Source organism: Mya arenaria, chromosome 14, assembly GCF_026914265.1.
Source record: "Mya arenaria isolate MELC-2E11 chromosome 14, ASM2691426v1".
Classification (NCBI taxonomy): domain Eukaryota; kingdom Metazoa; phylum Mollusca; class Bivalvia; order Myida; family Myidae; genus Mya; species Mya arenaria.
Window position 1 is genome coordinate 43,803,808 of NC_069135.1, and position 22,691 is coordinate 43,826,498.

General features: G+C 36.6%; 1 protein-coding gene across 1 annotated transcript in view; it reads left to right on the top strand.

The window, feature by feature from the left end:
- LOC128216163 (atrial natriuretic peptide receptor 1-like) overlaps positions 1-22,691 on the top strand; it is a 69,141-nt gene that overhangs the window by 34,605 nt on the left and 11,845 nt on the right. The window contains exons 5-8 of the mRNA XM_052922742.1: positions 2,644-2,787; positions 4,084-4,235; positions 18,807-18,942; positions 22,445-22,539. Of these exons, the coding sequence (XP_052778702.1) occupies positions 2,644-2,787; positions 4,084-4,235; positions 18,807-18,942; positions 22,445-22,539 (527 nt within the window). The remainder of the gene's footprint in view (positions 1-2,643; positions 2,788-4,083; positions 4,236-18,806; positions 18,943-22,444; positions 22,540-22,691) is intronic.

A 22,691-nucleotide genomic window follows, 5' to 3' on the forward strand; every position in this document is an offset into this window, starting at 1 on the left:
ACTAACCTGGCTTGATCATGTCACAACAAAGTAATCTATTTTATACAAACTTTCTTAAAACAATAGCCACTACATGTAAGTTTGAGTTCAATTTTGGTGATCTACAGAAAATAAAGCGAGCGTACCTCGGCCGAGATAGCTTGCTGTATTTTATGTACATCGTCAAAATCGGACTCGAGCATAATTGGTCTTTGTTGGTTCATTCTTCTGAATCGATCTACGTCAACTATGTGACAAGACGATTTCTCATTGGCCCACACAAAACTGACTACTGACACTAGTTTAACACGTAAGCCTTGTTGGAAAATTAGAATCACTATCACTACTATGGGTTTGCATCATCTTCAGTGAAAGTTCTATTGATTCATGTCTTCTTGTTTTACTAAACCCTTTTTCTTGCACAGAAACCAAGCCCTGCCTTACTGGTCGATAAAAAGCCTATGCATAAGCGGAATAAAGAATGTATAGCGGTACAATTGAGGAGAACATTGATCAAAGCACTAGCGGATCTAGGGGATCCCCTCCACCGTACCACTACCGTACCCCCGACCCAAACTCCCATTCCAAGCCCAACCCCCATCCCCTTCAAGTAACCCATCTTTGTCAACATGGTAGAACAAGAGAGATTAAATAACACGGGAATGCGCCATTGTGGAGCAATTTAAGTCCCAGTTTCCTTTGGGCGGTTCAAAGCCCCGAAGCACATGGAATCTAAATAATATTTTCTTGGCGAAAAGGACGTCCTCATTTATCAACGCTGTTTCAATAAAGGATTTTAGCAGTAACTTGGAATTATCTTAAATCTGTCAGAACATCACAGTTGGCAACATATAAACTGGCTTTGTGTTCTCAGGTGTGTTTTCAACTTAGATACTACTTAAGGTTAAGTTGTTACAAATCAGTACAAATATAACAAAAATATGACACTTAGATAATTTCACTTCACGACCAAAATCGTCAATGAAACAGGCCCCAGGTGCACCCCAGGTAACGTCAAACCTTGGAATATGTTTTCCAAGCGTCGATAGTAACTGGATTAATGTAAATTCAAAAAATATTAATAATAAATCTTTATAAAAATAATATATATACTAGTAATTATTCTATCTTTATCCGTATCGTGTTAGCTTGATATTAACAACGTCTTATTCTCCCATTTAGTTTATTGACAACGGTTGAAAAGTCTCATTAAATCATAGAAATTCTATTGCATCTCATTTCCTAGCGGCGTATATCAGAGTATCGTTCCAGATAGATATCAATACAAACTTTTAAGTAAAAGGTAGCAATTAGTTGATTGATTTAGTACCCTAACATCTTTCTTTTCAATTGGTTGATTGGTTTAGTAGAGGTCAACTATAGGTTAACACTTGATGCATTATGGTGATTAACAGATTTGATTTTAATGTCATGAAAAATCATTATAAGATATTATCAAAATCTTCTGCTTATTTGGTCCTAACTTAATGTCTTAGCATACATTTCTTCAGTTAAATGATTGAATTATATAAGTGTGTATTCCTGATATTAAATGTCATTGACGTATTCCTGATATTGTTTGTTTTCTGTGTATTCCTGATATTGTATGTAATTGATGCATTCCTGATATTGTTTGTTCTCTGTGTACTCCTGCTGATGTATGCTATTGATGCATTCCTGATATTGTTTGTTCTCTGTGTATTCCTGATATTGTATGTAATTGATGCATTCCTGATCGTATTTGTTTTCTGTCTATTCCTGATGATAAATGCTATTGATGCATTCCTGATATTGTTTGTTTTCTGAGTATTCCTGCTAATGTATGTAATTGATGCATTCCTGATAGTTTTTGTTTTCTGAGTATTCCTGATAATGTATGTAATTGATGCATTCCTGATATTGTTTGTTCTCTGTGTATTCCTGATAATGTATGCTATTGATCCATTCCTGATATCGTTTATTTTTCTGTGTATTCCTGATATTGTATGTAATTGATGCATTCCTGATATTGTTTGTTCTCTGTGTATTCCTGATAATGTATGCTATTGATGCATTCCTGATATTGTTTGTTCTCTGTGTATTCCTGATATTGTATGTAATTGATGCATTCCTGATATTGTTTGTTCTCTGTGTATTCCTGATAATGTATGCTATTGATGCATTCCTGATATCGTTTATTTTCTGTGTATTCCTGATATTGTATGTAATTGATGCATTCCTGATATTTTTGATTTCTGTGTATTCCTGATAATGTATGCTATTGATGCATTCCTGATATTATTTGTTCTCTGTGTATTCCTGATATTGTATGTAATTGATGCATTCCTGATATTGTTTGTTCTCTGTGTATTCCTGATATTGTATGTAATTGATGCATTCCTGATAGTGTTTGTTCTCTGTGTATTCCTGATATTGTATGTAATTGATGCATTCCAGATATTGTTTGTTCTCTGTGTATTCCTGATATTGTATGTAATTGATGCATTCCTGATATTGTTTGTTCCCTGTGTATTCCTGATAATGTATGCTATTGAAGCAGTCCTGATATTGTTTGTTCTCTGTGTATTCCTGATAATAAATGCTATTGATGCTTTCCGATATTGTTTGTTTTCGGTGTATTCCTGTATATTATTTCGCCGTTCCTTATAAACTATGTGATTTCAGTATTCCTGATGTGTGTGAACGCGGACGAGATGCGTACTATCCTGTACCAGGCGGGCATGATGGGGTTCGGGGGAGAGTATGTTTACATCGCCATCCAACTAGCCACCATTAGCTGGTGGGGAACCTACAGAAAGTTCCTGCAGAGTGCGTATATCCTGTTACCTATCGCCTTCAATATCCATAATTTATTCAGATATACTACATAACGAAATTGTTCGCATTTTTCAGTTGTTGAATGTTTGAAAACATGTTTAAAGTTGTAAACAGTGACACATATGTTTTAAAAAATATTGGGATACTAAGAACAAGTCATTCTCTGATTATTATATTTCTATTTCAATAATAACCTAACAACCAGATATCTAACAGATACATAACAGAGATAGAGTTTAATTCGAAGACTATTCATATCAATTGACTTGGTAGGCCTTATGCAAAAGAAAAAATGTATCTGGGATCATGTTCTTGAACGGACTTTTTAATGTGTGAATTATGGAAGCCATTCAAATATCACTGAGTATCATTCAACACCATCTGAAAGCAAATAAATCGATCACAGTTAGCACTTGACTTCTTTATAGAATAATACAATACATTCAAAGCGTCTGATAGATGCTAACATTAAGCATACGCCATTTCGTGCAATATTACAGCTATGCTGGTCGTAAATATTCTTGAACGACGGAAACTATCAAATTGTTCTAAAATGTTGTTTGCTATTGAGGGGGTATGGAAAAGCTGTCTTGTTCGATAGGGAGTGGGTATGGAAAAGCTGTCTTGTTCGATAGGGAGTGGGTATGGAGAAGATGTCTTGTTCGATAGGGAGTGGGTATGGAAAAGCTGTCTTGTTCGATAGGGAGTGGGTGTGGAGAAGACGTTAGTTCGATAGGGAATGGGTATGGAGAAGACGTCTTGTTCGATAGGGAATGGGTATGGAGAAGACGTCTTGTTCGATAGGGAATGGGTATGGAAAAGACGTCTTGTTCGATAGGGAATGGGTATGGAGAAGACGTCTTGTTCGATAGGGAATGGGTATGGAAAAGCTGTCTTGTTCGATAGGGAGTGGGTATGGAGAAGACGTTAGTTCGATAGGGAATGGGTATGGAAAAGACGTCTTGTTCGATAGGGAATGTGTATGGAGAAGACGTCTTGTTTGATAGGGAGGGGGTATGGAGAAGACGTCTTGTTCGATAGGGAGTGTGTATGGCGAAGACGTCTTGTTCGATTGGGAATGGGTATGGAGAAGACGTCTTGTTCGATAGGGAGTGGGTATTGAGAAGATGTCTTGTTCGATAGCAGTGGGTATGGAGAAGTTGTCTTTGGTTTGGATCAAACCCCGGAATTCTTTGAATGTCCATGCGTCTACTAAACGAGATATAAATACGTTTTTGAAGGCTTCATTCTATAAAATGAATACTTAAATGGTGTTTTGATTTTCAGACGACATGATGGACCAAACCCTAAAGAAAGTCTACGAGAACGTACTGATTCTTGAGCTCATTAACCCTGTAGAGGACAACGGCCCTTTCCAGGACGAGATACGAGACCTAGCCCTCAACGAGTTCGACTACACATTCGCGGAAAATGAAACGGTATGATAGGTAGTTTGACGGTTAAAAATTGCGATATCTAATTGGTTAATAATTAATGATTCATTGAACGTTTAAGCCCATTTATAAATAGTTGTTAACACAAGATGGTCGTATATGTAAAGCAGGGAAATCAATCAATGAGGAATATGTTATACGTGATAAATATATGTTTACAAGTTCACAAGAGGGTGCTTATTTTGTGGTTAAGAGTAAGGTTTATTAATTTTATATTTTAGGCATAAATTCGAATCCCATCGATTTTTTTTAATTTCATTTAAAAGATTTTTTTATTATTCCCCAAAGATATAAATGTGTGTATATTTGTGTCACATGCTTGTAGTAAATGAATAAAAAAGAATAGAAATGGGGGAAAACCCAAATCTTATTGATCGTTAAATTAATTTATGTTCAATTTATCGTTCTCAATTAATGCAAAACACAAAAATGTTATTAAAATGATCGCTACACATGGTTGGAACCGGTAACGTTCTCATCATAGGAATATCAACATCTATATCGCACACATGGCCATTACACCATAAAGCATACATTTTTAATCACTTTTACTTTACTAATTAAGATAACTAGATAAACTCCACCATCGAGTTTTGATATATTTAAAAAAATATGATAACCCCCATTCGCAACTAGAGTTGTCACAGGAGTGACGAATACCCCTGCTCATCGTCTTGACAGGAATGGTAAAGATTTTTAGGGAAAGGGGCCGTTACTCCGTCAAACTATGGTGGATTGAAACAAAAGTCAAACGTTTTACTAGGGTTTAATACGTGTACGAAAATTTATCTAAATCCATTCTTTCTGTCATACGTTAACGCCCGGACACCAAATATTGGTAAAGTCGAAATTCGGCTATATCTCTCTCAAAACAGGTAGTTTGTAAAGAATGTCAAACTTAATCTGTATTTTATGGTGTTGGACGTGTTTTGTTTTCGAATTCTAAGTTGGAAAGGGGAAATTACTCTGTAATGAAAAATGCTTTATAACAAATGTCAAACTTTATTTTATCAGATGGTGTTAAACATGTGTCCCTAAAATTAATTAAATCCGTTGACTCTGTCTGCCTTTAGAAAACCATTCAGTAAACAGTTCGACGACTATTTTTACAACAACGACAATGATTTTAGTCGGAATTACGTGTTTATGCAAGTACATCAAATTACAGACCATACGCGGGAAATGCTCATTTCAGCTGAGGTTTACGGTGAAGCCATCTCAACGTTTGTTCAGACAAATACTTTTGATTATATCAAGGAAACACGATATTAATTTCGTCTGCAAACAGAAGCCACTTCCAGTGTCACCATAAGGAAATACACCGTGATTTACGTTCTCATAATCTTATGTTTATACACCTGCTTCAAATATCTAAAAGGATGTTTTTCGTTTCGATATCTTATATAAGAATACGATAGGGGGTATTTTTTTGGAAATACTTTTCACAAAGTCGCCCTTGACGGCTAAGTAAAATAAATATTGTATAAAAAGAGTTGCCTTATAGATGGTGTATCTTTTCTACAACGTTTTGAAGGAGTTTCCATATCTTTACAAATTTAGAATATAAATAATGATAAAGATAATACTATACAGTTAACTTCAAATGAATAATAACTGGTGAGAAATTGTTCCTTTTTGGGGGAAGTCTATAAGGTATAAAGCATTTAAATCGGATTTACTGAGATACAGAATAAGCCTTATGATTAAACATTAAAGTTGATATTTCGTCAAAACATATTAAAGCAGAATCATTTACTGATACATTCGCAAGGTACAATTTTTGACTTTAATTTACGACATTCAGTCAATGTATGACATCTAGTTTGTCATGACTTTCTATTTGCTGCAATGAACTTATAACATTGCGGAATAATGGTCCTGCGCTGATTTAAACCCATTAAATGTCTCTCTCAGAGGGGAGGCAGTCGGACCAAATACAAAATTTACATTTGTAATGGGGTTTTATTTGTATCAAAATGCAGTCCCTCTGAATTCATACTATTATTCTTGGATTATTTATTCCGCGTTAGGTAACATTAATTTGGTTTAATAGAAATAAATGGGGTGTTCTTGAGTTCCTCTAAATGGTTTCTTTGTAAATATAATTATTCTATATTTGCAATGAATTCATCGAGTAAAATTAGAAAACAAAATATAGCAAACGTAATCACCTCTACATTCTGCGAGAGAAATCCTTCGTAAACATACACAACACCTAACATGTGCAAACAACGGTGTGATGGAACTGTGCATTGGCAGTTATGATAGGTACAGTTATGCAATATTAAATATTTAATCTCGAAGGACTAGAAACAAATAGCAGACATCACCAGCACCGAGTTTACTACAGCGATGTTATTGTAAGAATAACGGTGATAAGAGACGTTTCTTAGGTTTGATCTTTCATTTCTCCCACCTCCGATAAGTAGATCCAAAAATTTAACTATGCTAGAAATTCTTATCTTGCCCACGGGCAGAGATAAAATAAGTACCCGTATGTACCTCTTTTTTATGGTCACCACATTGTAATTACCGCCCTTGTTGAAGACTGTCGTCTGTAGCATCTTAGAAATCTTTTCTTATGGCAATATTAAGAAAGGTATTCAATTATTTCTCGCTTCAAAAGGCACCATAAAACAGTTTTCACGCACCTTTCAAGAACGAATGCTTTACTCTACTTAGAACTATTTAGAGACCGATTTGACAATTAACATAATCTGAATAACTGCGCGCATATCCATGACAACCACGAATTATCACATATCCATACGCATTTATTTTCACAACGCACAAAAGAAATCAAGTAAAAATATTTTTTTTATTAATTTTGTTTAAAAAGCATAGCTGTTCGTTTAAGATGAGTTCATCCTAACCTTCGCGCAGGGTGTTTAGCGGAAACTCGGTAAATCTCGTTTCCGCAAAACACCCTACGCTCGGGTCGGGATGAATCTGACACTCTCGGCCGTGGAAGTTACTTGTAATGACCTGTATACGGTCATAGCGTTTGTCGTGTTCGAGTGGGTTTTGCAGGTGTTTTACGCAGCAAATTGTCCTGTATTATTCAATTTAACTGGCATATTGTCACATTCATCAAGTTTTTTCAAGCTTTTCGATATTAAATTGATAAATAACGGTGTATAATGACATGAAAAACCCTCGTTTAAAGTGTTAATCGAAATATACTGCTACGTGACCGCACAGTTGCTGGGAAGAAACGTCAAAGGTTTTATTTCCGTTTAAAGGCAGAATATTTGCCCAGTTTCAAATAATAGCAATACAATTTCATGAACACTATTTCTACATAGTTATATTTTATGCAAAGTTTGAAATACACAATATTATAAACAGACATATAAAAATCAAAATGCAATAGGATCGGGTCACTATTTTTACTAACATCATTTACAGCCCATGTGCAATAACAAGCAAAAGGGTTTAATTAGCACATATATATGGCTATTTAATGTATATTACATTTTTTAAGGGAAAATGTAATGTATTGTACTGTATTGAAATTGTACAGAAATATGTGGTGTGCCAAAGAGAGCCCTTGACTTGAGAGGAGATCATTTAATCAAAAATGGAAAGAAGTCCTAATAATACTTTTCACTTCACTAACTATGAGCGGCTGAAATTGTCGTATGTTTCTGAAAATATTTAATCGCTGATCTGTGTGAGAAGTCTATAGCGAAATAAGAAAAGTTTCACTGTTTGGTAATTGTAGCGGGCTCTCATGTCGAAATCAAAAGAACAGGACTGGGACACAATTTCATCGATGTCATTTTCGAAATGATATTCTGTTCGCAAAAAAATGTCGCGCTTTCTAAAAATCTTAAAATAACTGTCATTTTATTATTTTTAGGCATAGAGTGAAAAAGAATGTTTATTTCAGAGTAAAATCGCTTTATATTTCGACTCAATCGAACGATTTGCCTGTACCGTGAGCTTTAGATAATCGCGTGTGCTAGATAATGGCTTCATAAAGCAGCGAATCGTCGCATAGCGAGTAGAGATGCATTTTATTACCGTAACATTAACTGTTTACGTGCATAATGGTTGCCTTTTACGATATTCTTAAAATGCAAAACATTCCATTTGTTATTTCTGTGATCTACTCGTTTGTAATTTAATACGCTTCTTGTTATGGTGGAGCTTGACGAAAACCCGCTTTTGAGGTGTTGAAGAGTTTCCAAATACTTCAGGAAGTTCTACAGCTACACATTGACCATTTGTCTCAAGAAAAAAGCACAGTACACATTTCATAGGTCATCACTACAGCGACGACAATCACACAGTACACATTTCATAGACCATCACTACAGCAACGACAATCACACAATACACATTTCATAGGCCATCACTACAGCGACGACAATCACACAGTACACATTTCATAGGTCATCACTACAGCAACGACAATCACACAGTACATATTTCATAGGTCATCACTACAGCGACGACAATCACACAGTACATATTTCATAGACCATCACTACAGCAACGACAATCACACAATACACATTTCATAGGTCATCACTACAGCAACGACAATCACACAATACACATTTCATAGGTCATCACTACAGCAACGACAATCACACAATACACATTTCATAGGTCATCACTACAGCGACGACAATCACACAGTACACATTTCATAGACCATCACTACAGCAACGACAATCACACAATACACATTTCATAGGTCATCACTACAGCAACGACAATCACACAATACATATTTCATAGACCATCACTACAGCAACGACAATCACACAATACACATTTCATAGGCCATCACTACAGCAACGACAATCACACAATACATATTTCATAGACCATCACTACAGCGACGACAATCACACAATACACATTTCATAGGCCATCACTACAGCGACGACAATCACACAGTACATATTTCATAGACCATCACTACAGCAACGACAATCACATAATACATATTTCATAGACCATCACTACAGCGACGACAATCACACAATACACATTTCATAGGCCATCACTACAGCGACGACAATCACACAGTACACATTTCATAGGTCATCACTACAGCAACGACAATCACCCAATACACATTTCATAGGTCATCACTACAGCAACAACAATCACCCAGTACACATTTCATAGGTCATCACTACAGCAACGACAATCACCCAGTACACATTTCATAGGTCATCTGTACAGCAACGACAATCACCCAATGCATATTTCATAGGTCATCGCTACAGCAACGACAATCACACAATGCATATTTCATAGGTCATCGCTACAGCGACGACAATCACACAGTACACATTTCATAGGTCATCGCTACAGCGACGACAATCACACAGTACACATTTCATAGGTCATCGCTGCAGCGACGACAATCACACAATACACATTTCATAGGTCATCACTACAGCGACGACAATCACACAATACACATTTCATAGGTCATCACTACAGCAACGACAACCACACAGTACACATTTCATAGGTCATCACTACAGCGACGACAATCACACAGTACACATTTCATAGGTCATCACTACAGCAACGACAATCACACAGTACACATTTCATAGATCATCACTACAGCAACGACAATCACACAATACATATTTCATAGACCATCACTACAGCAACGACAACCACACAGTACACATTTCATAGGCCATCACTACAGCAACGACAACCACACAGTACACATTTCATAGGTCATCACTACAGCGACGACAATCACACAATACACATTTCATAGGTCATCACTACAGCGACGACAATCACACAGTACACATTTCATAGGTCATCACTACAGCAACGACAACCACACAGTACATATTTCATAGGCCATCACTACAGCAACGACAACCACACAATATATATTTCATAGGCCATCACTACAGCAACGACAACCACACAGTACATATTTCATAGGCCATCACTACAGCAACGACAATCACACAGTACACATTTCATAGGCCATCACTACAGCAACGACAACCACACAGTACATATTTCATAGGTCATCACTACAGCAACGACAACCACACAGTACATATTTCATAGGCCATCACTACAGCAACGACAACCACACAGTACATATTTCATAGGTCAGCAACGACAACCACACAATATATATTTCATAAGCCATCACTGCAGCAACGACAATCACACAATATATATTTCATAGGTCATCACTACAGCAACGACAACCACACAGTACATATTTCATAGGTCAGCAACGACAACCACACAATATATATTTCATAAGCCATCACTGCAGCAACGACAATCACACAGTACACATTTCATAGGTCATCACTACAGCAACGACAATCACACAATACACATTTCATAGGTCATCACTACAGCAACGACAATCACCCAGTACACATTTCATAGGTCATCACTACAGCAACGACAATCACCCAGTACACATTTCATAGGTCATCTGTACAGCAACGACAATCACACAATGCATATTTCATAGGTCATCGCTACAGCAACGACAATCACACAATGCATATTTCATAGGTCATCGCTACAGCGACGACAATCACACAGTACACATTTCATAGGTCATCGCTACAGCGACGACAATCACACAGTACACATTTCATAGGTCATCGCTACAGCGACGACAATCACACAATACACATTTCATAGGTCATCACTACAGCGACGACAATCACACAATACACATTTCATAGGTCATCACTACAGCAACGACAACCACACAGTACACATTTCATAGGTCATCACTACAGCGACGACAATCACACAGTACACATTTCATAGGTCATCACTACAGCAACGACAATCACACAGTACACATTTCATAGGTCATCACTACAGCAACGACAATCACACAATACATATTTCATAGACCATCACTACAGCAACGACAACCACACAGTACACATTTCATAGGCCATCACTACAGCAACGACAACCACACAGTACACATTTCATAGGTCATCACTACAGCAACGACAATCACACAATACACATTTCATAGGTCATCACTACAGCGACGACAATCACACAGTACACATTTCATAGGTCATCACTACAGCAACGACAACCACACAGTACATATTTCATAGGCCATCACTACAGCAACGACAACCACACAGTACATATTTCATAGGCCATCACTACAGCAACGACAACCACACAGTACATATTTCATAGGCCATCACTACAGCAACGACAATCACACAGTACACATTTCATAGGCCATCACTACAGCAACGACAACCACACAGTACATATTTCATAGGTCATCACTACAGCAACGACAACCACACAGTACATATTTCATAGGCCATCACTACAGCAACGACAACCACACAGTACATATTTCATAGGTCAGCAACGACAACCACACAATATATATTTCATAAGCCATCACTGCAGCAACGACAATCACACAATATATATTTCATAGGTCATCACTACAGCAACGACAACCACACAGTACATATTTCATAGGTCAGCAACGACAACCACACAATATATATTTCATAAGCCATCACTGCAGCAACGACAATCACACAATATATATTTCATAGGTCATCACTACAGCAACGACAATCACACAGTACACATTTCATAGGCCATCACTACAGCAACGACAATCACACAGTACACATTTCATAGGTCATCACTACAGCAGCGACAATCACATAGTACACATTTCATAGGTCATCACTACAGCGACGACAATCACACAGTACACATTTCATAGGTCATCACTACAGCAGCGACAATCACACAGTACATATTTCATAGGCCATCACTACAGCGACGACAATCACACAGTACACATTTCATAGGTCATCACTACCGCAACGACAATCACATAGTACACATTTCATAGGTCATCACTACAGCAACGACAATCACACAATACACATTTCATAGGTCATCACTACAGCAACGACAATTACACAGTACACATTTCATAGGTCATCACTACAGCGACGACAATCACACAATACATATTTCATAGACCATCACTACAGCAACGACAATCACACAATACATATTTCATAGACCATCACTACAGCAACGACAATCACACAATACATATTTCATAGGCCATCACTACAGCAACGACAATCACACAATACACATTTCATAGGCCATCACTACAGCAACGACAACCACACAATACACATTTCATAGGCAATCGCTACAGCAACGACAATCACACAATACACATTTCATAGGCCATCGCTACAGCAACGACAATCACACAGTACATATTTCATAGGTCATCGCTACAGCAACGACAATCACACAATACATATTTCATAGACCATCACTACAGCAACGACAATCACACAATACACATTTCATAGGTCATCGCTACAGCAACGACAATCACAGAGTACATATTTCATAGGTCATCGCTACAGCAACGACAATCACACAGTACATATTTCATAGGTCATCACTACAGCAACGACAATCACACAGTACACATTTCATAGGCCAACACTACAGCAGCGACAACCACACAATACATATTTCATAGACCATCACTACAGCAAAGACATTCACACAATACATATTTCATAGACCATCACTACAGCAACGACAACCACACAATACATATTTCATAGACCATCACTACAGCAACGACATTCACACAATACACATTTCATAGGTCATCACTACAGCAACGACAATCACACAATACACATTTCATAGACCATCACTACAGCAACGACATTCACACAATACATATTTCATAAGCCATCACTACAGCAACGACAACCACACAATACATATTTCATAGACCATCACTACAGCAACGACAACCACACAATACATATTTCATAAGCCATCACTACAGCAACGACAGCCACACAATACATATTTCATAGACCATCACTACAGCAACGACATTCACACAATACACATTTCATAGGTCATCACTACAGCAACGACAATCACACAATACATATTTCATATACCATCACTACAGCAACGACATTCACACAATACATATTTCATAAGCCATCACTACAGCAACGACAACCACACAATACATATTTCATAGACCATCACTACAGCAACGACATTCACACAATACACATTTCATAGGTCATCACTACAGCAACGACAATCACACAAAACATATTTCATAGGTCATCACTACAGCAACGACAATCACACAATACACATTTCATAGACCATCACTACAGCAACGACAATCACACAATACACATTTCATAGGTCATCGCTACAGCAACGACAATCACACAATACACATTTCATAGGTCATCACTACAGCAACGACAACCACACAATACACATTTCATAGGCCATCACTACAGCAACGACAATCACACAATACACATTTCATAGGTCATCACTACAGCAACGACAATCACACAATACACATTTCATAGGCCATCACTACAGCAACGATAATCACACAATACACATTTCATAGGTCATCACTACAGCAACGACAACCACACAATACACATTTCATAGGCCATCACTACAGCAACGACAATCACACAATACACATTTCATAGGTCATCACTACAGCAACGACAATCACACAATACACATTTCATAGGCCATCACTACAGCAACGACAATCACACAATACATATTTCATAAGCCATCACTACAGCAACGACAATCACACAGTACACATTTCATAGGTCATCACTACAGCGACGACAATCACACAGTACATATTTCATAGGTCATCACTACAGCGACGACAATCACACAGTACATATTTCATAGACCATCACTACAGCAACGACAATCACACAATACACATTTCATAGGTCATCACTACCGTAACGACAATCACACAGTACACATTTCATAGGTCATCACTACAGCAACGACAATCACACAATACACATTTCATAGGTCTTCACTACAGCAACGACAATCACAAAACACACATTTCATAGGCCATCGCTACAGCAACGACAATCACACAATACACATTTCATAGGTCATCGCTACAGCAACGACAATCACACAATACACATTTCATAGGTCATCACTACAGCAACGACAACCACACAATACACATTTCATAGGCCATCACTACAGCAACGACAATCACACAATACATATTTCATAGGTCATCACTACAGCAACGACAATCACACAATACACATTTCATAGGCCATCACTACAGCAACGACAATCACACAATACACATTTCATAGGTCATCACTACAGCAACGACAACCACACAATACACATTTCATAGGCCATCACTACAGCAACGACAATCACACAATACACATTTCATAGGTCATCACTACAGCAACGACAATCACACAATACACATTTCATAGGCCATCACTACAGCAACGACAATCACACAATACACATTTCATAGGCCATCACTACAGCAACGACAATCACACAATACACATTTCATAGGCCATCACTACAGCAACGACAACCACACAGTACACATTTCATAGGCCATCACTACAGCAACGACAACCACACAGTACACATTTCATAGGCCATCACTACAGCAACGACAATCACACAGTACACATTTCATAGGTCATCACTACAGCAACGACAACCACACAGTACACATTTCATAGGCCATCACTACCCCAACGACAACCACACAGTACACATTTCATAGGCCATCACTACAGCAACGACAATCACACAATACACATTTCATAGGCCATCACTACAGCAACGACAACCACACAGTACACATTTCATAGGCCATCACTACAGCAACGACAACCACACAGTACACATTTCATAAGCCATCACTACCCCAACGACAACCACACAATATACATTTCATAAGTCATCACTTCATAGTTTGAATGCATATCAAATAAGGCTGTTTTTCATATTTTTTATCCAAAACAACCGACAATACGTGGGAAGTGGATATTTGTTGACGCCATCCCTTAACATTTGTTTAGACAAATCCATTTATATTAATTCAAGTAAACACGAAATTAAGGCGTCTGTAAAAAGAAGTCAATGCTTCGAGCATGCAATCTATGCTTATAAAGACACGCATTTACATACTCATATTTCCTGTTTGCACTTCTGGTTGCAATGTCTAAAATGCCGTTTTGCGTGTCGATAGGGTATGTATGAGCACGATTAAGTGGTAGGTCGGGAACGACGACATATGACAAAGGTCGACGTCTCTGTTTTCTAGAATAACGTAAGCCGTATTTCTGTTGTAGGACTCAGGGTAGTTTCTATTTTTATGACACGTATGCACTCACCCAGAATGGAAACATGGACATTTTTGTAAATTGTTAGTTTTTCTAATTTCTTGACTTCAACTTGTGAAAATTCAGATAGCTTGTTGTAATCATTATTTCTTTTAAAACCAGTCTAAAAAATCTAAAGCTGGATAATAAATGTAGCCATAGTTCGGATACTTGTAAATAGCTGCTTCTACTTGAAATCTTAATTTGTTGATTTTTTTTTTCAAAATGCTATCATTGGTATTAAGTCTGTTAAAAGAACGTTATGTTTGAGTACAAAATGGTCCCGCGTAGGAGTGGCGAAGAGAATTTTGCCCAGAATATTGATGAACAAAAGTATGTTTGTTGGTAAATGTGGCTAAAATTGCATTTTCTATAGATCTAACAACAGCACAATAGTGTATCCTTTTCCAATTTCAAGTCATGTAAAGATTAAAACGGGCCGATACTCATTAGCCAATGCCGCCTTAAATAAAATTAACAATTAAATATTTGTTTTTTTTGCAAGCATTTTTTTTTTAAATTGTACCTTTAAAAATTATTAGATATTTTTTTCCTGTGAAATGTCTTTGTATTTTAAACGTTTTGTGTCCAAAAGAAAATATACAATTCGTGTTTTATCTTGCAATTTAGTAATTCCGAATGGGCGACGTGCACTAATGCATTATTACTGTAGAATGTTCCTGTCACGGTAACGTTCACCGTAGACAGTGCGGAGGTAACACCAGATACTGACACAACAGTTTATTGTAAAATAAACATACTACATTGAAACATTGTTCCCTTGTGTTTCAGATTCAGCAAACTTGGTTGTGCTTTTCGATGGTCTCTGTGTGTGTATGAGAGGTGTAGGGCCGGGGAGTTACCTCAATCGATCGATTTTTCTCTCTTTTTTGTCTATGATAAATAATTTTGACTTATTGAGTTGATTGTAGTATCGAAATAAGTAAAATAAATTTGCATCGTACCTTTTTTCTAAATCAACAAAATCATAAGTGAATCGTCAGAACGTGGTTAAGCGTCGTATAATTTTGAATTTAATAACTTGTCAGCACTAAAAAATTCTGAATAGCAATAATTATGATATCCACTTTCCGCGAATGCGGTATTCAAACGGGATTATCAAGTCTTATTATCATATGGCAAAATCCGCTGATTTTAACATGTCTCCGTGTTAAATTTAAATATTGTGTATCAATCTTGATAGTATTGAGATAATGTCCGTCAAAATGTTTTGAACAAGAATTGCGGTTCAATTAGTCACAAGTAGGTTACATGCTGGTAAAATATCGTTTAATATCTACGCCATCAGATAATTTACGACATCAATGTATTTACCTTATTGCGCCAATTTACGGAAATAGTCGCACGTGATGTTTTTCTATTTGCCGCAATTAGATAATTGTCTTGCGTATGAAATAATGGTCAAGCGCTTTGAGATTCAGCCATCGTGTTTCCATTTAAATGCCTGAGCTCCGATGGGAAAACAGTCGGACTTAATACATGTATGCCGTAATGGATTTCATTTGTTACCAGTAACAGCATTAGTGAAGTCATATCATTCGTATTGTTGTTTTTTAATTAAGCTTAGGTTTTAACATTTATTTGGTTTAATAGAAATAAGCAAGATGTTTGTCAGTACAAATAGCTAAGCTTAGTTAATTGTAAATGGAATCTGCACTCAAATTATTCTGGTAAAATAAGAAAGCATTGACCCAGTAAACGTAATCAGGTTACCATATAATGTCGCTTGACAAGAGCTTCATTGTTTCATATCGCAGGGTTCAATATTCAAGCGCGAATTTCGTTCAATTTTAGAGCTCTACTGCAAGGTTCCAAAGAGTAATTAAATGTCACAATTTAAAGGATAAACGCACAATCAAACAACTGGATGAGAGTTACAATATCATACCAGATAAACTGTGAAATAAACGGCTTTACTAGCATGACCATGTGAAGCAAATTTGACTGCTAAATTGTGCGTCATTTATATGACTTCATGTGATTTCATATTTCACCACGACCTCGACCTTTGATCAACTGACGCTCAAATATGTTTGATGGACCTCTATCAAGTTGGAGGTTTCTATTGAAGCGGTTTTCAATTATTGATAGGAAACTTTGAAATTCCAGCTTCACTACGACCTTGACCTTTGACACACTGACCTCAAAAGCAAAAGAGTTCATCTGCTCTCCATGACTAACCTGCGTACAACGTTTCAGGTCTCTGTGCCAGTGTTATTCAGCTATTGAGTGTAAACCGATTTTCAACTGAAGGTCACCTCGACCTTTACCTTTGACCCACCGACCTAAAAATCAATAGCGTTCATATCATAGTCATGACCTACCTACTAAGACAGATTAAGATTCCTGAGCCTAAGCATTCTTCATATATTGATCGGAAAACGATTTTCAGCTGAAGGTATTACTTATAGTCACCATGACATAGACCTTGTCCTGTATCTTGATGTTTCTTTTTTCTTTAATCTGTGTATACAACTGTTTGTTCATCAAAGTCGTTTTATCAAACATATTTTATAGTTTTATTTTATAATAATTATAATGTTGGCTGGTCGATTTTGATCAGGTAACCCTGAATATGGTACAACGTCGAAACCTATTTAGAACTGACGTCGCGTTTCCAAGCGATGTCAATAATATAGTTCCATCTGCATGGTGACCTAGATTCAATCAAATAAACTTCTTCCATACGATCTTTATAGCATGTATTTGTCAAGTTTTGTTTAGAATGTTCTAGAATATTCTAGTTATTCCATGAATACACGTTTTAGAATAAACAAGAGATTGATGGAATTAAAGAGAAAGCTGCTGAGCATTTTTGTAAAATGAACTGAGATAGCATGTTGTCTTTTTTTTGTTTTATGATAAATTAAAGTGCTATTGTATATCAATGTTAAAATTTCTTAATATGAGGGGAGATTTTTTATAAGGGATTTTATTTTACATCTTCAAATTCCTTATACAGATTATTGATACAAAGTCATGTGGTTTGAGTCCTCACTAGTATAAAACCATACACGTTTTACTCAGTTAAAACGATTATAAAATCGACCCAATTATTTCTTATTTAGAAAACCCCATTTACATCATGATAATGTAGGTATAAATGTTGCTTTGCTTGGTTTGCATATGTTTGTTCTAACCACCGCTTTGTGTCCCGATATCTTCTTACCTCGTGCTTAGCCTCTGTTACAGGATTCATTATTTTCCGCGGCTATGAGTCACTTAGTATCTTACCGGAGTAAGCAAATTAAAATGTCTTTCCCTTGAATATTTCCAGGTGCACTATTTTATAGCGGCATTCTATGAGGCGGTTTTGTACCTCGGGGCTGCATATAGCAAAAGTATCGAAGAAACCGGAAGTGCTGACGATGGATATGCTATCGCCAGAACGTTCTTCAACAATACCTTTGAAGGTATGATTTTGTAACTTCTATGGTATTTTTAATAGTATAACATAACTTACGGTACAGGAGTGATATATCCCCATGCAATAATTTTTTATTTTTTTTAAACTAGTGTAATAACTGTGCAAATAAGATAGCCGCATCACAGAAAAATGTATTCATACGCGCTGTAAAAACAAACGATATTTCAAAAGAAATTCTGTTGGTGTCAACAAACTCACGATTAAACAAATAGTGATAAAAGAAGAAGGAAACGTCTCACTGATCACAGCGCCAGAAAATACCTCGACCAGAAATTGAATGACAATTTTCCTGCGAACCAGATTATGGAAACATCGTGACACAAGAACATACTATAGCCACATACATCCAAATCAACACAAGGACATATCCAATTTCCTGTACTCCATTTAAATACCCCGTCTTCTTATATGCGAAATGTTGCCCAGTCTATGCAGCTCACCAGCAATGTTCAAGTTCACATAGCCACTGATTCCGCCTTAATTTTCTATTTTTTCTGGTGGAGTTTACAACATTTTGGTGATCCAATTCACGGAGTAATATACATGTGCATATCCATCAAAATTACAAATTTCCATGCTGTAATCCATCAGCTACATCGCTTATTCGCTCTATTGAAAGCGACTTTTTTGTAGTTAAGACGTCCGCCTACGGAGCGGTAGGTCTTGGGTTCGATCCCTAGCCGCGTCATACCGAATGACGTTAAAAGTTGGCACAAGTAGCTCCGTTGTCTGTCGTTTGGCATTTAAAGCGTCGGGCTTGGAAATGTGGTGTACTCAGTACTGATTTAACCCAGGAAAGTTGTACCCCGTGCATTGGTGTTTTATACTGAACACGTAAAGAACCAAGGAGTCTCTTCGAAAAAGAGGTAGGGTATCGCACCCGGTCTTCCTCTTTCCCACCACTGTCTCTTCCCCGTGCTGTCCCTTAAGCAACAACAAAGGACACCGTTTGAAATAAGTGCTTGCATTTTCACGGGTTATCCTTGACCGCAATGTCTCATGAAATACAAACATACATACAAACTAACGGTCTTTTCCAACTTCAACCGCACAATTACATGTACACACCCGCTTGATAACTAATGACGTCAGACAGTTATGACTTTGCCCTTAATTATTGATGTGCCTGATTTTAATTAATTAAAACATATGTTCTTTTGTTGATTTAAGTGAAACTTTTGAAAATCGGTTGCTATTTTATGATTTTTTATTATAAATAAAATGTTTTTTGTGTCGGACTATTTTCTTTCCTGTGGATGAAGCATCCTAATTACAAGCAATGTACGTTTTGCAGTAGTACACGAGAATGTGTGGTAGAAACATTCGCCTAGATTTTGACCGTAATTGAGTGATGTTATAAATAGAATCTCAAATTCGTGTTTATTTTGTATCAAATTTATTAACCTTGTTATTTAATCAAAGCGCTCGAAGCGTTGAAAGTCTTTTGGCCTTCAACGTTTTGTGTGTCTAGTCATGTAATTGTAAGACAAATTAACATAAACTTCTAAAGAAAGTTAATGCTTGCTCATGAATTCCTTTGCAACTCATTTAAAAAAAAAAGATACAAAATAAACACTCATTTGAGATCTTTTTTGTAATACATTTGAATTCAAAAACTAGTGCAGTATAGTAAAGTATAACATAAAGTGAAGGAAGAAACACTTTTTTGATGACATATATATCTGGACTTTTTCATATCTACCCAAATCTAACAACTCGGTAGTATGTGCTTTCCTAAACCACCAAGTAATTGATCCAAAAGACATCTTTGGAGGCCTTTTTTAGATTACTTGTTCTGAATCAGTATCCGGCAGATCTGGATAAAGGAAAAATAAACGATATTACATTTGATACAACATTATTCTTTGACCTATTCTTCAAGAAAGAATCAGCATTAACCAATATAACCATTGAGTACTTCGTTCTATTGTTAAAGGAAACAAATTAAGAATGTCAAACCAACAAAAGGTAAAAATACAAACATAAAACATATGTCATATTATCGAACAAAATAAGCGACAAAAGCCTAACAGTTGAAAATGAAATTAAAATATCTTGTAGTAACATGATATTTTCCATAGAAAATCGAGATGTTTCCAGCTGTGCGCACGTTCATCGGATAATCGTATAAAAGTGATCGGTAAAAAGTCACTGTACAAAACATGAGCCATTAATCTGTGAGAGAGTTGCGACAAATAAAGTGCGTATCTCTCTTGTAATTGCCAGTTGCATCTGTTCAAACTGATTTGAAATAATTGTTTCTAAGATACTTTTTTCTACAGTTAACGTCTTAAGAAATCGCAACTTGAAGCGAGCATCTTCAATGTCTACTTATGAATGTTTATCAATATAACTTGACATATTTGAAAATCCTGCTTTTCGGTGCAATTTGAGGTTTTATCAGTACATTAACAGTTAAAGAACAGCAGTAAAACTACCAATTTGATATTTTTCACTGCAAACTAAGGAGTGCAAATACCAACTTTAAGAACTGCTATTAGGAAAAACTGTAGTTACTTTTTAAAAACATCTTGGAAACTAGTTTTTCCACGAGCCAGCGTAGATACGACAGTCTACGTCATAAGCAAACACAACTTTTGCGTGATGGGCGTCCCACGGGTAGCGGTGAGGCAAAGAGTTACAAAAAAGGGAACATTTAGAAGAAAAAAATACAAATAAATCTCCGAAATTAAGCATAAAAAAGGCAGAAAATTTTGTTGATTTCAGAGTTATTGAAATCTGAAATACGACGTCAGGCATTTGCGTGGCGTTCGTATAGTTAATGCAATGTTAGGACAGTAGTAATGGGTTGCAACCGGCAGAATAAAACTAGTGAATAGAGACCAAATTCGGCGCTTTAAAAAATATGATTCAAGTTCTACTTCTATCCAACAACTTGAAAGAAAACATATTTATGTTGGTCTGTGCTGCTAAGAACAAAAATCCAACCCTTTTATTATGTCAAGTGTTTTGGCGTAGACTCCATTATCATTCACAGTTATTTTTATGGACACGGCTTTTTATCAACGGACATAGTCGAGTTACGCCGTATTTAATTATCCGTAAGTCTTGTTATAAACAGTAAGTTTGTTAACATGCTGACGGAGGTTGACGTCATACCTGGACGTCATGAATTTAAAGGATGTCATCCTCCAACAGTGTGTTATTGTTGTTTTCAAATTTATTTTCGTCGTCAGTTCGGTTAACGTGTTATTTAAATGTGGCATTGTTATTAATAACATTAATAAATGACTGACTATTTTGACTAAGCCCTTCATGTGCTGAAGAGGAATAGAACGTTATATTATTAACTACATAACCTGTTGTGAAGACGTCATAAACAAATGCATTCTATACAATGACCTATGGAGAGGTATTATATAGCATAGCAAGTGCATGCATATGCTGTGTGGCGGCTTGTGACAAAATACCAAGTACCACCACGTTTTTATTACATTGTGGAAATATCAAATACATCTATGTTACAGGCTTGAACCAGTCAGTTGCCGTGGATGAGGAGGGGACAAGAATTGCTGATTTCCGCGTCCTTGACCTTCTGAATGCTGACACCGAGCAATGGCAGGTGCGTGCTAGTTGACGTCACTAGAACTTCGGAATGTTTTATAATGTTTTGAAAAGACAAATTTCTGCATGTTCAAATAGTACATACGTTCAAATATTTAGCTGGAAACAATCCTTGCTAATGGTATATTTATTTGTGTGTGTTTTTACCCA